Source organism: Astatotilapia calliptera, chromosome 7 (assembly GCF_964374335.1).
Source record: "Astatotilapia calliptera chromosome 7, fAstCal68.1, whole genome shotgun sequence".
NCBI classification, from domain to species: domain Eukaryota; kingdom Metazoa; phylum Chordata; class Actinopteri; order Cichliformes; family Cichlidae; genus Astatotilapia; species Astatotilapia calliptera.
The window spans coordinates 53,200,880-53,216,059 of NC_137428.1; the positions used below are offsets into that span (position 1 = coordinate 53,200,880).

The following is a 15,180-nucleotide window of genomic DNA, read 5'->3' on the forward strand; positions in this document are numbered from 1 at the left end:
CTACTTATCCACTCCTTTTTCTTTCTTGTTTACTCCCAAATTTGGAAATCTACTCAACATCTTCCGATAACATAGAATGAAAGAGGAAGTGGAAAAAATGATGCGTGACAGAAGAAAAGGGAAGTAAAATTACTTCTGTCCATGCAAAATAAGCTGACATTTCAATGTGGTATGGCGTTTTTAATCACACCAGGCGCGTCCAGTCATGCAGGTCATTGTGGGAGGAGAACTGATGTGTGCTAAATCTGTAAAATCAAAGTAGTCAAACTGAAAAAAAAATAAAAAGTGATTGTTGAGATGGAAAAATCAAAAGATCAGACTGTATATGAATAGGAATTTCATTAACAGTGTCTGCCTTCAGCCTGTTGGTGCTAAAACGTCAACTCCACTCAGGTTTTGAGTGTCTCTTTCCCTCATCAAGATGGTGTCAGGTCTCTTGCTGTCAGTGCCTGTTGCTAGCATCTGTTGGATCATAAATTTTATTGCCCAGTGCCTGCAAACACAGAATTTTGCTATTAAAAAAAGGCCTAAATCTCTATTTCTTATTATTAGATATTAAAATTTTTAACCGTGGTGAATAGGTAACAAACAAGTTATGATGCCGGGGGGGGGAAGCTGTGCCCGCTTGTAACCGTTTGAAAATTTGAGTGTCAAGTGTGACTTTAAAGTCATGCTGCCAGCGTGTGGTGTTTGCACTCGAGCAGTGTTCACCGAGCTGTGACAGTTTCAGTTTTAACCTGCAAAAACACAGACAGAATTTGTCTGTGCAAATGGTCCCGAGGGAGGCCAAAAGTGGCAAAAGAAGAAGAAAAAAAAATGAAAGTTGAGGTTGCTTTCACTGTTCAGGCCACCTGCAGTGCTTTCACCATGTGCTGTTATTCAACTTAGTACATGTCAGGCATGAATGCATTTTGTTTTTCAGCCGCAAAATGCACTGAAACCCAATAACGCTCCCTTTCAGAGCAATACTCCTTGTTTCATATATCATTCCCATGCCATATTACTACACCTCTGTCACCTCTTTTCAGTTGTCAGCGATTAGCACGCAGGCGTTATCGTACTGTACGCTTACTGTAGGTGTTCATAGCAGAGCAGCAAGAAAATCTTTCAGTTATCCTCGTGCTCGGCGGCTCTGACTAGTCACGCTAAGCAGCATGGCATCATAAAGGCCTGGATTTCAGCACAAGTGTTTAAAATATTCAGCAGAAGGAGCGGGGCTGAGATGAAGAGGATTTCGTGCCACGATCAGAAGAAGCAGAGAGCCCGTTCATGCTGCTGTACTCGACTGTGATATCAGCACACACTGGCATGACCCTGTTTCAGATGACTTTCCTACTTAATGTCATATTACCCAAGCGGGACACAACACCTACGGGAGGGGAAGACCTAGATTGAGTTCCTCCTGGGTTTTGGTGAAAAGAATATTGCAGTAAATTAGTTTCAGATATTTCACCTGATTGGTCCATGGCAGCACAAACATTGGCTGAGAGAGTACGAGAGAATGTGTGCAGGAGCTTAAAAAAAAAGCTGCCTTGACTTCTTCATTTTCCTATCTAGATGGCTCCCAGCAGAGTGGAGTGAACTTTGTGCCATGCAAATGATAAAACTACACACTTTTGATAAAAAGCTGCTGGGTCTTTTCAACATGCTCTTAATTCTCATGGTTGGGGTTTCTGGTTTTTAAATCGACTGTGGAGAACCTTTGTTTTGTAGAATTACATACCGGCACATGTCATTTGTGCATCGGTGTTTGCGTTATAATCTAAAACACAGTAGGACCACAGTTTTGGGCTGCTCAGTGAACTTCAAACACTCCAGGTACTGGAGGTACACTCCAATACCTGGAGTGGACAATAAGGGGAGTAATGTCATCTGTCCTTATTTCACAAGTACCCACACTTACTTAAGTGTTTGCTTATATTCTGGCAGCCTATCTTTATCTCTATCTACTCAATTATAGTAATGATGTCAGGCTGTCATAGAAAGCGCTCTCGCTGTCACAAACAGGTCGGTAACCAGACAACTCATGCATAGTGTGATATGCACATGCTCTCACTGCCTGGAGAGTGGTTATACTGTTTATCTCTAGTATCTGCAGGTGCTCAGACAGAGCATTTATTGATAAAATGAGTTGTGGTGGGCGCAGGCGTAGGATGCTAGGCTTGATCAACCAGTTGGCCTTGTTTAGGCTTTTATTTAGAGCAGTTCACTGACTGAACTACATGGCAAAATCCAAAAAAAGAAGGGGAAAAAACATGCTACAAAATCAGGACTGGAACAGAATGAAATTCTGTGTCAACTGTGTTGATGTTTCATCTAATTTCCTCTAGTGTGACAATGGGAATAAATCATCCATGTCCAATTTTCTGAAGTTTCCCTAATATGGGTGTCAATTAGTCGAAGAGTGCTGTGGACACAGCTTTACAGCCTGCAAACTGCGCTGCCGCAGGCAGCACAATGCATTAGCGCACGATGAGCTGTCAGAGAGGATTATTTCAGCCACCACAGCCAGCGAAGGGGGTGGGCACCGCTCTGCTGCACTAAACCAAGGAGAAAGAGTGGGCGGGAGACACAGAAAGGGAGAGAGACACACCGAGGAAAGAGGGAAAGAGAAGAAAGTGTCCGTTACACCGGGTGGATTTTTCCAGAGCACCGATGTTGGAACACTCTTCTGAGCTGGCCCTGGTGCAGAGTCTGTATGCCAACAGCATGCGCTGTCCCCCCTCTGCGGCCGGGATCTCAGTCAGGAATGAGGACCTGCCTATGAGGTACGTTGGGTTGGCCCCTCATTCAAATTTGGGCTAGCTTTTGTGGAGCAGCCCGTATTTGGACTGCCTCTTTGTCTGGGCTGGATATTGTCATAGGATGTATTGTTTCCAGCTGAGTCGTTCTCCCATGCTGTGAGAGTGTGCCTGTGGGCAGGGTAGTGTTCCTCTGGTGCGCCTATATGGTTTTCTTTTTAAACAGGAATCTAGAAGCCATGTTTAAATTGAACGCATTTTATAGTTTATGTCTCCTCAACTTCCCAAGAAAGATGTATCACTAAAATTGAATAAAAATGTACCTCCCTTTTTTATTTTTTCAAACTTCCTCAAGGAATTGTAGATTTGCATGAAATATAAATGTTTAAAAAAAAGGTGGAGGTGTCAGTGATGTAGGTGTTTGTCTTCGAACTGCACGGCCCACTGAAGAAGAGCAGTACGAGTGACTGGATGTCTGCTGAAAGCTGCCCAGGCCTCACTGTGCTGAGCCAGTCAAACACAACTGAAGATATCAATTATCTTTAAATGCAAGAAAAGGAAACATTTACATGTGCATTTGCATACATTCAGTGGAACTTTACACTGATAAGGCAGCGCTATATTTATTTAGTACATCCTGAAACAGTTGATTTCCTCTGCAAAGGAAAGATAAGATGAAGTTCACTCTCTCCATTTTGAGAGCACTTCAGCTGGTCGGCCATTCGACAAATGATTTCATGAAAGGCAGAGCTAAGAATAAGTGCACTTTCAAGTTAAAGGCGTCCTGCTTAAAAACACACGATGTGGCCTCTTTTTTGTTTTTAGTTGAAGCTGGCCTATTTTTACACCTTGTACTTTTTTTTTTTTTTATCACGAAAAGGTGCACATTTAAATGCTGGGTGAGTGGGCTCTTCAGCTCCCACTGCATGAGGGAGAAAACATTTGATGTAAACAACAAAAGGATGGCACATGTGGAGGATTATGATAGGATTAGAGTAGTAATCATCTGAGATTAAGAAAGACAGTCTAGTATTAGAAGGTGCCAGCAACTAGACATGACACTAGGCATGTAAAATCCAATCTATTAAACATCTTTTTAGAAAAAAACAAATAGTACATACCAACACAGCTGAAATGTGTTGGATGCTGCAGATGCCTCCGTCTTAATGAAACCCGAATCTTCAGAGAGGTTTAGCGTACCTTTTGATATCAGCCCCTTAAGCTAAAGGTGATGCATGTTGCACAGTGGGCTCGTCCGCACTTATGGAAAAAGAGTTTGCATTATCACATTATGCACACAAGCCTCTTTCAGGCACTGTTTAATAGAGCAGACCCGACACTGGTGCCAGGTTGCCTTGAAATTGCTATGGATACAGGGATTAAGTAGGATTTCATAAATAGGATGTTTCTTAATGCTCACTATGAAGAATATTTTAGGACTGTGCAGCTGCTGAAGCAGTAATGAGTGGTTTGATAATTAAGCTAGCCCCCCAACTCGTCTCTCAAACAGCACTTGACAACAGTCCACCTCCCCCCGCCCCCCTCCCTCCCTCCCCGGCCCGTTTACCTTTCCCTCCACGTGTAGAGGCCTCACCTTGTAAGTCCGGCACAACAAAGGAAGATAGGCTCCCCCTCCCCCCTCTCCCCACCTTCTAGGAGATAACAGTCCAGCACAAAGGGGGAATATGACCTGTGACCCTGAAGGGAAGAATGGATGAAGGCAGACAAGAACAGCTACATTTTTACCCATCTAACTTTTTGACTGGGAATTGATTTATGGACCGATCTGCAGTGCAAGGCAATAAACAACCTGGAAATAATCTTATTTATTTAAGTAATCCAATAAAAACAAAAGGCCCGGTTGCCTAATTTAGAGTGCTGGGAAGATATGGAAACAGGAGTGGCATTAGTGTGATTGATAGTAATAGCCTGGATACTATATTTAAACATTTTAAATCGCTCACCAATTGTGATTATTAGATCACTGATTCATTCTCAGATAGAGTCATTTCACAATAAGGCTCGACATGATCTGATTAATACGTTTTTTTGTTTTTTGTAAAAGGGTTGCAGAATGTGGGTCATTATTGGAATGCAATGGCGATGCTAGAGCAGATAAAAGATCGTAAACTAGAAAACAGGTTAGTAAACTCTCCATAGGGCACCACGTGTGGTCTCTAAAGGGACATTGCAGTCATTTAGATAGGGGTATTTAGATTGTTGAGCAACACGCAGCGTGTCTTTCGGACTTTTGTTGACGAGGCCACGCCTCTGCTTTGCTGCAGCTCGGTGTGCAGTGTTGACGGCGGCTCGCCTGAATTTATTTCGCTCGGAGACAGCGAGAGAGAGAGAGAAACAAGAAGGAAGGAATAAGGCGGATACCGGTGCCCTCGCGCTCTCTCTATATATCTCCCTCCCTCCCTCTCTGCAGTTTTAAAGAAGACGCCCCCTCCCAGCACCTGCTCTGCTTCGTCTTCTCGCCGTCTCACAGGAGTTGAGTGGACGTCGCTTTTCGTTGTTTAGACGCTGTGTGTGTTGTTCTTTTTTTTTTTTTTGGAGCATGACTTCGGCGTACAACCTGGATTTCCTCCCTCTCACCGAAAGTCGGTTAATGACTTCGAGCGACACAATGTAAGTAAATCAGCTAAAGACATGTGCCGAGTTCTCGCCTCGCCTCTTCAACATCGTAAACACAGACTGGCATTTTTATTTTTTTTAAGCAGGCGAGGCGAACAAAACAGTTGAGGGCTAGTTGAGTTAGCTAACGCTAGCTAAACGAGCAAACTGGGATGCTAACGTTGCTAATCACGCAAGCGGTGAGGATACGCTCACCTGGAGTTTAAGTTGCTAGCTTAACTTGGGTAATACAGGCATGTGACCACAATAAATTGTAGTTAAGTAAAGTGTGGCCCTGCTGCTAATCTCTTATCTCGTCACTTTGAGTGGAAACGCAGTTTGCTAACAGCGGTACCCGACGCTTGGGCGCGCTACAATAGTCAAGTGACATGTGCTTCCGGAGATCACACGTTCAGTATCAGTCCAGAAAAAGAAACCACGTAGCTTTAAAAAATATGCAAATAAATAAACATGATGCCCATTTTGTGCCCTTTACGTTGCATTAATGGCACAGACATATTTTTTGGTTTTTTGTTTTTGCTCTGACTTCGGGTTACTTCGTTACAGCTGATCAAATTCTCATTTGAAGTGCGGTCGATCGAAACAAACGGTGGATGTTTAGACGATCAATTGTCGGGCTTTGAAAACAAGCGCTTTTAGCAGACGAAGTGTGAGAAGTTGCTTTAAAGTTCCATAACACTATATGTCGTTGCCAAGCCGTTACTAATGTGACTTCAGTTTCTAAAGTCCAGCAGCGTGCGTGAGCCTGTTTGCAGGCAGGATACGGCACACTTACTCCCGGTCCCTCCCTGTGTCTCTTGCTAGCAGCCGAGCCTGCTAACATGGTTAGCTGCAGCTCACATGCATTTGTACCCCCCTCCTCCCGTCCATGTTGGTTATAGAGTGCTGACTTAACGATAGAAAACACGTGGTTTGCTACATTATTGAGCCATTAATGGAAATCTTGTGACGGGGCATGTAAACAAGTGGGAGGAAAGGTATTTATAAAGTACAGAGGTCCATATATAACTCCCCACCCCGAAGGTAGTATCGACACAAAGTCAGCTAATCCTGTTTGACAAAAACATTTCCAAAATCACCGCCTGCTTTACGACACTGTTTAACATTTAAATGTTTGCAATTCCAGCAATGCTCTCTGTAGTTTGCAACAAAATGGCTGTTATTGCATGGTCTCACAAATGAGGAAACTCAACAGCTGAACAAGGATTCTTTAAATGTTTTAATCACGTTATCCTTTGCTTGTTGTGCTTTTTGTTTTTTGCTCTAGAGCAAACTATAAATTAAAAAGATTAAACAAGAAAATATTTTTGCTTCTAGTCTAAAATGTTGCACTATTTCTAAATGATTTGCTGATTGGGTTGTAAAACGCTTCATATTAAGTGGCCTTTTAAGCTTTTAGAAACTTTTTAAACGTGCCAGTAAACTGCAAATATTTACATTTGTGGCTTTGTGTGTTATATAAACTAAACTGATATACTGAGGATCAATGGCCATTTATGTGACAGTGATCGTTGTAGTTCCACCTTTTTGATATCCTGTTTTCTTGTGTAAAATAATGTGTGAATATTGTAAGGGGTTTTCCCCCACTAAATAAATTTCCCTCCATCCATTCTGGGCTTGTGCCAAAGGAAAATGACCAGGGATATGATAAGAAATAACCAGTTCAGCCTTTTTTTTTTCTTTTTTTTTTCTTCTTCTTTTTGTTTGTCTTTTGTGACTATGTTGACTGCATCTTGACTGATTTTTGTCTAATTGTTGACAGCGAGAATGGCTTTCGGGGCTTAAGCATGATCCTTTGGCAGCCGACACTGCCATAGTGCAATGTCAGTTAGCTAAGTGTCACAGTGATCCCTTTTTGTTGCGGTCAGGGAGTTGTTGATCTGTGTGAAGTCTCGGATCTTGGCGCTGAGTTGGATGGCTGCTCGGGCCAATTGTTCACTCTCCTTGCTGTCAGGGTGCTGGTGGATGAATGCCCTTGTAGCCAGATGTTAAAGGCCAAAAGAAGGACCACTCTGATCTGGATTGTTACTTTTTCCTTTTTTTTTTCTTTTTTTTTTTTTGCTACTGCTGCTGTTGCTGCTTGCCTTAGCATGACAGTAACTGCAAGCCTGTCTGTCCTGGAGCCACAAAACACTCAGTGAGATCCTCTATCTCCACTGTGGGGTGGTGTGATCGAAGGTTGAGCAAATTCTTCTGCGAGCTTTGCAAACAAAAGACGTTGAGGCACAGAGTGAGTTGCATAAGACCACAGTCACCCACTATGTCCATGACTCTATCAGTAGTTGGCTCTGAAGTGATTAACAAAGAGGTAAGAGGTCTGTTTAAGCAGAAAACTATGGGATTAGTTAGAGTAATGGATTAGATTAAAGGCATTTGAGAATTACAACCCTCATTTGGTACAACCCTCATCTTTTGCATAGCATTGAGTATCTGTGCTTTAGATAAATTATAAGCTAATGATTGATCTATCAGTGATCACAGTGCAAGTTTGAATTTTGTGCATAATTGGAAGCCTTGTTTTAAAGTATTGTTTCTTCAATGTGCAGTATTTTCTGCAAACTCTCCATTGGAGCCTGTAGGGGTGAAACTGAGACTGAAACGGAAACACGTCTGCAATATTGTACAACGATAGTGCTATTAATATTAGTTAAACCATACTAGTGAAAGCTGTGGGGTTTTTTTTTTTCTTTTTTTTCAAGATCATTTCCACAATTACTGAAGTGGAAATGTTTACATTAATGGCGTGTGTGGGTTTGTTTTTGTTTTTTAGTTCATGAGAACACACAAAAAAGCCGTATTCACCCATCCCCAAACCAAGGTATGGGCCACAATGGTACAGTAGTTGCTCCAGTTATTGTTGCAGTTAAAAAAAAGAAAAAAAAGAAAAAGTAAAGCATTGAAAAATAATGGATTTATCTGATCAGCTTTTAGTGTGGAACTATTTTTGGTGGAAAATATCGCAATTATTGCAATAACACTAAGTGCAATAATCTTTTCTGGCATCGTATTTTTACTCAGTTGTATATAGCATTTGTATTCTATTTTTATCTTATTGTATATTTTATTCTACTGTATATAGTATTTTATTCTATTCTGTACAGTTGTGTGTACTGTATTTATTCTTATTGTATTCTAATTTTTGCTTCATAACTTTTGCACTGTCCACTTCCTGCTGTGACAAAACAAATTTCCCACGTGTGGGACTAATAAAGGTTATCTTATCTTATCACACTGACTAAATTTCTTAAAACCAAAAGGAGGACTTATTAAAGTGTGGGACAAAAAGACGTCTGGCTAGTTTGTACATAAATAAGCTAAAGCTGAGTTAAGCAGACTAGCATTTCTGGTACCAAGGCAAATATCTGTTATTTCAGACATGTTCCGACATCTCGGGACAGCCCTGACAAACGCTGGCACCTTTCTCCCAAGCTTTAGCAGTATTTTAATTTAAAAAATGAGCAGTTGTACTCGGACTGTCAGTGACCTGATGTAACCACTGAAATTGATGTGACTATATTCTGTAACTAATCTGACATGTGTGCTTTTGATGTACACACATTTCAGTTATGGGCTTTTGGTAACTGTTTATCAGATAGCTAGAAATAACAGGAAGATAGTCTTGTCCCAGCAAAGGTAACAATGCCTTATCTATATGTGGAACGGTTGAGCTTACATGCTCCTCCTCAGAGGCCCATTTTGAACAAGGAAGAACCCTGAACGGGTAATTCCCCATCCCACGTAAGCAGGAACATCAGTAGTAGCAGTGCATTTGTGTTCGACCTTCTATGCTCTATTTTGATGATGATAATTTAAAAAAAAAAGAAAAAAGAACAGGTTGGATAATTAAAACGAGTTTTATCTCAATCAAAGCTGTTCTGTTTTCTGTTACAGGTTAGTGTAATGAATGTCAGAGTAAGTCACCACATTCAGGCAAATTGATTGTGCTTGATTGCTGCATTTAGTTGGCTGTTGGTCTCTTCACTTGAGACTAATTGCTGACGCTCTGTCTGACACTAACTGAGGAGAGTTTGTAGTTGCTCGTTTTGACTGTTCATGCAAGCTTTACTTTAGCATCGCCATCTATAACCGCTGGGGACTCTTGGTGTGATTATGTAGCTAATGGGGCGGGCCTTGTCATCAGATGCTGGCCGTCTGTTAACACGCAGCCCACTCAGAGGCTGATTGAACACGTCCGTCTTCATCAGGGCAAATGCAACAATGAAATTAGGCCATTTTGAGATGAATTGGAGTTAATGCCAGGAGGAAAAAAAAGATTTCAATAATTTTCTCATCAGAACCACAGTGTGCTGATTAGGTCAGCCACTTGGTATGGAAATCAAATGACACACAGTTCTCCTGTTTCTGCCTTGAAGTTGTAAAACAATTTTTTGTTTGTTTGGGACCAAAAACAAGGAGTTGTATTGATTTTTGATAACAACAGTTATTCTGTAAATCCTGTTGTCTGTGGCCAGTCTTTTAAGTTGCATCTTCAAGCTGTCAGGAGTTTATATTTTTTTTTCCCCCAGGCTCATTATACTTTATTGAAGCTATCAAAGAATATTCTGCATTTTTTTTTTCTTTTTTTTTTTTTTTTCTAGTGTTAGGGAAAATAAATGGAGTTGAGTGAGAGAGAGAGAGAGAGACTTTGTTCTACTTGACAGCTGTCAGAGATATTACTGAGGCATTAGAGGCATTCTGTGTCTCATTGAATCAGCTTATAAGGCCACTGGTTTCCTAAAAGGAAAAAACGGCTCACGATTTTTTTTTCTTTAAGGGTATTACTAGCAAACAGCTGTTCCAGTCGACTGATTTCTCTCTTTTCTTTGAAGCAGCATGTTCTTTGTGTGAACCTTGACTTTAATACTTTATTGGGGATAAAATAAAGTGGCATGCTGCTGATTACCAGGTGATGAAATGAGTTTGGTCTGTCATTTAAACGGGAAGAGACTCATGGCAATTTGTAACATGTCTTTAGTAAGACTTGATCAATATTTTTATTAAAGCAACATTGTGATAGTTTGACATTGAATGTACCACGTTAGTGATTTTCTAGTAATGATAAAATGCTAGCTGGTATTTATTTTTAATGATTGATAATAGCAGGCAGTGAGATTGGTTTCCATCAGCAATGGTGGGGGGGAAAAAACTCTACATCATGTGACATTTGGTGTTGCTGTGACCCTCCTGAGGGTTTCGGAATGAGTAATGTCCACAACCACGAGTATAACCAGGCAAATTGGCTGGCCTTCTATTATGGGCACAGGAAAAGGTGTCGCTGGCATACTTGCGCGGTCAGAGCTCACCAACAGGACAGACACATGGTCTAGATAAATCACCTGTTTTTATGGGTGGCGCAGCAGTGGGCATGCAACTGCCGTGGCTCTGGATGGCTCGTCAGCTGCTGCAGGGTGTCTTGGAGCGCGACGAGCTGCCACAACGCAGGGCTGTTTGTGGAAGCTCAGCAAAAGACTTCATCACTGCCGTCTGGGAATACTCTGGCAGGTGGTGCTGGGAGCGGAGCTGGGCGGTACTGACAGAATCAATTGCAGTATTTATTTTAACCGGTACACTTGGAGTAAAGTATCGACATTTTGTGTAGGTCTAATAGTTTAATACAATGTTTAAGTGTCTGACATAACTAGCTTATTATAGTTACAGCCAAAAACCGAAACCATGTCTGAAAAGGCATCAAAATAGAAACTTGACTCTGAGAAGAAAAATAAAACTTTGTACTTGGTAAATTAAATAAAATGAATATATACAGTGAAGGACTTTGAATTTAGTCTTGTCCCAGTTTGATTAAATTTTTCCACACAACATACCTGAGGTGGTCCACCTGCTGAGGCTTGGATCACTACATGACAAAGTCAACAACACCCACAACGTTGTCTTATATTGCATGTTTTGAACTTGATAAATTTTAGTGAAATTCAGCTCAGCCTCTGCTTGTCTCAACAAACACACAGATAACAGCAAAGATGATGGCGTCATAGGTGCAATTTACACTTGAGCTGCAACCTTGAGACGGCAAACAAAGATTGTTTCCCGTTTTCACAATCTAAAGCTGTGCAACACAATCAGAAGTGGGAAAAAATGTTGTTGTTTTTTTTTCCCCTTCTATCAACAACCAACTTGTTTTAAAACTGTGTGGCAACAGTGCATGTTAAACAAGTTGTTTAATTTGCCAAAATCTTCAAAACTGTCAAAAGCTTTGCAGCAGGCTGACAGCTGCACCACCCAAATTGCAGTAGCTTTGAAAAAACTTGAGTTTTGGCAATTCACACAAATCAAAATGTACAATGAGCCTGAGAAACTTTTGATCTTGGGGTGGTCAGTGTTCAGGTTGACACTTTGTAATCTAAAGCAGGCTGGATGATGTGATCAATAAGTGGGAAAACACAGCTGCTTATGTAGATATGCTGTAGATAATGGTGTTTGCTGTAGATTTTGTCATCATAAGGTGAGCGCGTGGCTCTTGCTCTTTGTACGTGGCATTGCATCAACTTTGCGTTTACCCTTCATCCATATTTCTTGTGGACTTAAAGGAGTATAACCGGAATAACCACTCATCTGTGTCTGCACCTGTCTCTGTCCACAACATGGTTAAAGAGCAGCTTAAGATAGATGAGCTTCTTCTGGGTGCTCTGACAAATTCAGAGCTATTTACCATTTGTAAGTTGTAAAATGGCACATCCTTGTAAAATCTACATTTAAAAGCGTTTTTATTTTTGACGCTGTAGCTGCCCAATGAATCAAATTTTAACTCCAGTTACTGTTTTGTTTGGCTTTCAGTCAGTATTAAAACAAGGTAATTGGGATTAAAATGCCTATTGTCACATTCGGTTTAACAAGTATGGTCTTGTTTGGTCTTCAAGTGCCCCACTTTTTGCTGCTCCCAGGGCCCAAATTGTCTGAATGACTATTTAAATGGAAAAAATTATGCTATTTTTTTTCTGATAGCATAATTGTGTTAAATAATCATGATTTTAATTTTTGCCATAATCAAGCAACCTTAATTAGCATGGTATAAACAATGTTGCTGTGCCTGTCATACCGATAGCAGTAATTAAAGTTACAAAGTCTGTCTGAATGTCTTGATTTTTCTGGTGTTGCTCCCACTACAGTAAAGTTGATGAAATTTGAATATGTATTTGTTTTTAAAAAAAACATTTAGGAAAAAAATGCCAACAGTGGTATGTCTTTACTTAATGCCCCAGTTCTTCTGACCTTATTGGACCCACGGTGAATGGATATCAGCTACATGTTTATTTGGGTTTTATACCAACAGGTTTTTGTTTTGCAAAACAGCTCTGCAGCATATGACATCACTTTAAACTGGTTTATACGTGCAAATGTAAATACTTAGTTCGCAGCAGTCACCTTTGTAATATTCATAGGTGACTGTACAGTTGTCAGCTCGGTTATGCTGTATGATGCAACATCATCTTGAAGCAGACAGTTTCATAATAGATTTTGTTTACTTGAATTTTACTTCCTTGAATAATGTCCTAATGTGTATACTAAAAATGCAGCAGAATCATGCCTGAAGAATGTATTCTCACAGTCGCATAGCAGAAGAGCTATGCACAGCTGCAGTGGCTTTGAGAGTTTAATGAATGTAAAGGAGACGGTGTCATATGCAGCCTTCATGTTTTTGAATTCTGACACAGATCCAGTATTTTCAAGTGAGGTTTTCTCTGTGCTGTGAGATCTGAGCAAAGTGCCTATGGCAAAATGGCGTCGGAATGCCACTGGCAGAAATGGACAAATGGTGTCACACACCAGTACTGTGGCCTTAGCAGACGTAGCCTTCGACGTGTTCCAGTGCGTCTGTATGACTTGGTCCATTGTGCCGCAGAGGAATGGTGAATAGTGTTCTCCGGCATGGGGGAACAATATGTGATTGTTCCCCTGCTGTGGCAAAGAAGCTGTAGGTTACTCTCTGTACCATCGCCAAAGCGCCTGAGGAGGAGATGCACTGCAAAATCTCGGCCTGCTAACCACCGATTCTTGGAAGTTTAGAGCTTTGCGGTGCTGTTTTTGAGTAGCTGTTACATGCTAGTGGGAGGGGCCACAATCCCCTCTTTTGGAGAAGAGGTTTTTGTTTCACAGTAGTTCCTTTTGTTTTTTTTTGTTTTTTTTGTTTTTTTTTTTCCCTCTGGGAAAATTGTTTGTCATCATTCAAATGTATTGAAAGCGTTCAGAGCGAAGGGGCAAGGGCTAATTTGGAGGTGTGGAGTTGGATTTCGGGAGGAACACGAGCAGAAGTGTGATTTGTTAGCATGTCATTTAAGTCCCTCAAGGAGTTTGGTGTTTCTGCTGAACGGCTGGGTTCATTTTGCAAGAGATGGATGACTCGTGTTCAGAGGTTTGTGTGCAAAATAGTTATTTTAAATGTGCAAACATTCATATACTTTTTTGTGAGATTAGTACCACGGTGTTGTCCGTGTTGTCCCCCCCCCCCCCCTTGTTTGAAATATTACATATCTGTGCGTTGGAAGTCTTAACCTGTTGCAAGTTATTTCTTTTCCTGTGAAGGGCTGTTACTTCACCCTCATTCATAATTTCCAGTGCCTCTACCCCTGTCAGGAACAGTTTGTGTGTTTGGTTCTGTGTGAGAGTGAGACAAAGATGCTGTAGTTACAGGTACACTGGTGGGTATTGATTCTCTGTCCCCAAAGCTTTCCCCAGAGGAAGCTGGCAATAATTTGTAAATGATATATTGTTTCAGCTTGCACTTGAGTAAACGCGTGTTTAAACGGTCACACTGCAAAATCATTTGACTTTTTGGTAGGAATTCTGAAAATGCAATACACACTTTTAATTTTTTATTTATTTATAATACTAAAAACACAGTGTAACCTATTTATTAAATCTTGGTTTTGTCTCAGTATGTTTAGGTGAATGTTAAAAAAATAAACGAGATGGTGTAACTTTTTTCTTTTTCTTTAAAAAAAAAAAAAAAAAAAAAAACTATAAACAGATATACATACATGGTGTATATGCACCATCTAACAGTTGGCGCCAAGAATATCCTGTCACGTGCTTCTAAATTAAATGACCTTAGTGACTTTCTAAACTTCAGCCTCTAGAAGAAAGCAGCATTATGGCTGTTTAAATCTGCCTGAACTACTGGCACTATTGTGACATTGCCTTTTTTGCTGGAAGAATAACTCATTGAAGCTGATCATTTGCTCAGGCCCTTTCTGTGCCACTCTAAAATTTGCATTAGATATTTATTGTAGGGATGGGAATTGATAAGAATTTAGCAATTCCACTATCGATATCACTAATTAGATTCCTTATCGATTGTCATCAGGTTCTCTTTGGCTTAGTTTTGAGAGTGAAAACCGTTGCTTAAGCAGCAATAAAGAAATTACATTCATGCAACTTAATTACATGATGTGGGTCAAATGTTCAAAGAGGTATTTCCTCTTTGTAATCAGTGTTGGAGTCTTTACTCAAAAACGTCATTGTTACACATATTACACAGAACTCTTTTCTTAAAAGTAATGCAGTACATTACTTAATTACTCCCGAGAGTAATTTGTTATACAACTGATTACATTACTTTCATGTTACTCAGTGCATTTCAGCTATTTTAATGTTTCATAATCACCATTTAACAATACAAACCTGAGGCTACAACCCCACACACCAATACAAATCTGTAATGAGGGCACATCTCTAAGATTTTTCTCTTAATAGAATACAAAGTGATTCTGCTTTAGAAACGTGAACGGGTAGAAAGGGAGGCTGCTCATGTGCTTGTTGCCTGTTGAAGCTAAGGGTCTGGCAGCTG

At 40.5% G+C, this 15,180-nt stretch overlaps 1 protein-coding gene across 5 annotated transcripts in view; it reads left to right on the plus strand.

Moving 5' to 3' along the window:
* Nucleotides 1-2,479: 2,479 nt before the first annotated feature.
* Nucleotides 2,480-15,180, plus strand: part of LOC113026547 (CUGBP Elav-like family member 2) — a 29,533-nt gene continuing 16,832 nt past the window's right edge. For 2 of the 5 annotated variants that reach the window (XM_026175460.2, XM_026175461.2), the window contains exon 1: nucleotides 2,480-2,768. In XM_026175460.2, the coding sequence (XP_026031245.1) occupies nucleotides 2,656-2,768 (113 nt within the window). In that variant the 5' untranslated portion in view covers nucleotides 2,480-2,655. Of the gene's footprint in view, nucleotides 2,769-4,946; nucleotides 5,373-15,180 lie in introns of those variants that run through there. The other 3 variants (XM_026175462.2, XM_080303842.1, XM_080303843.1) reach the window with 2 other exon arrangements.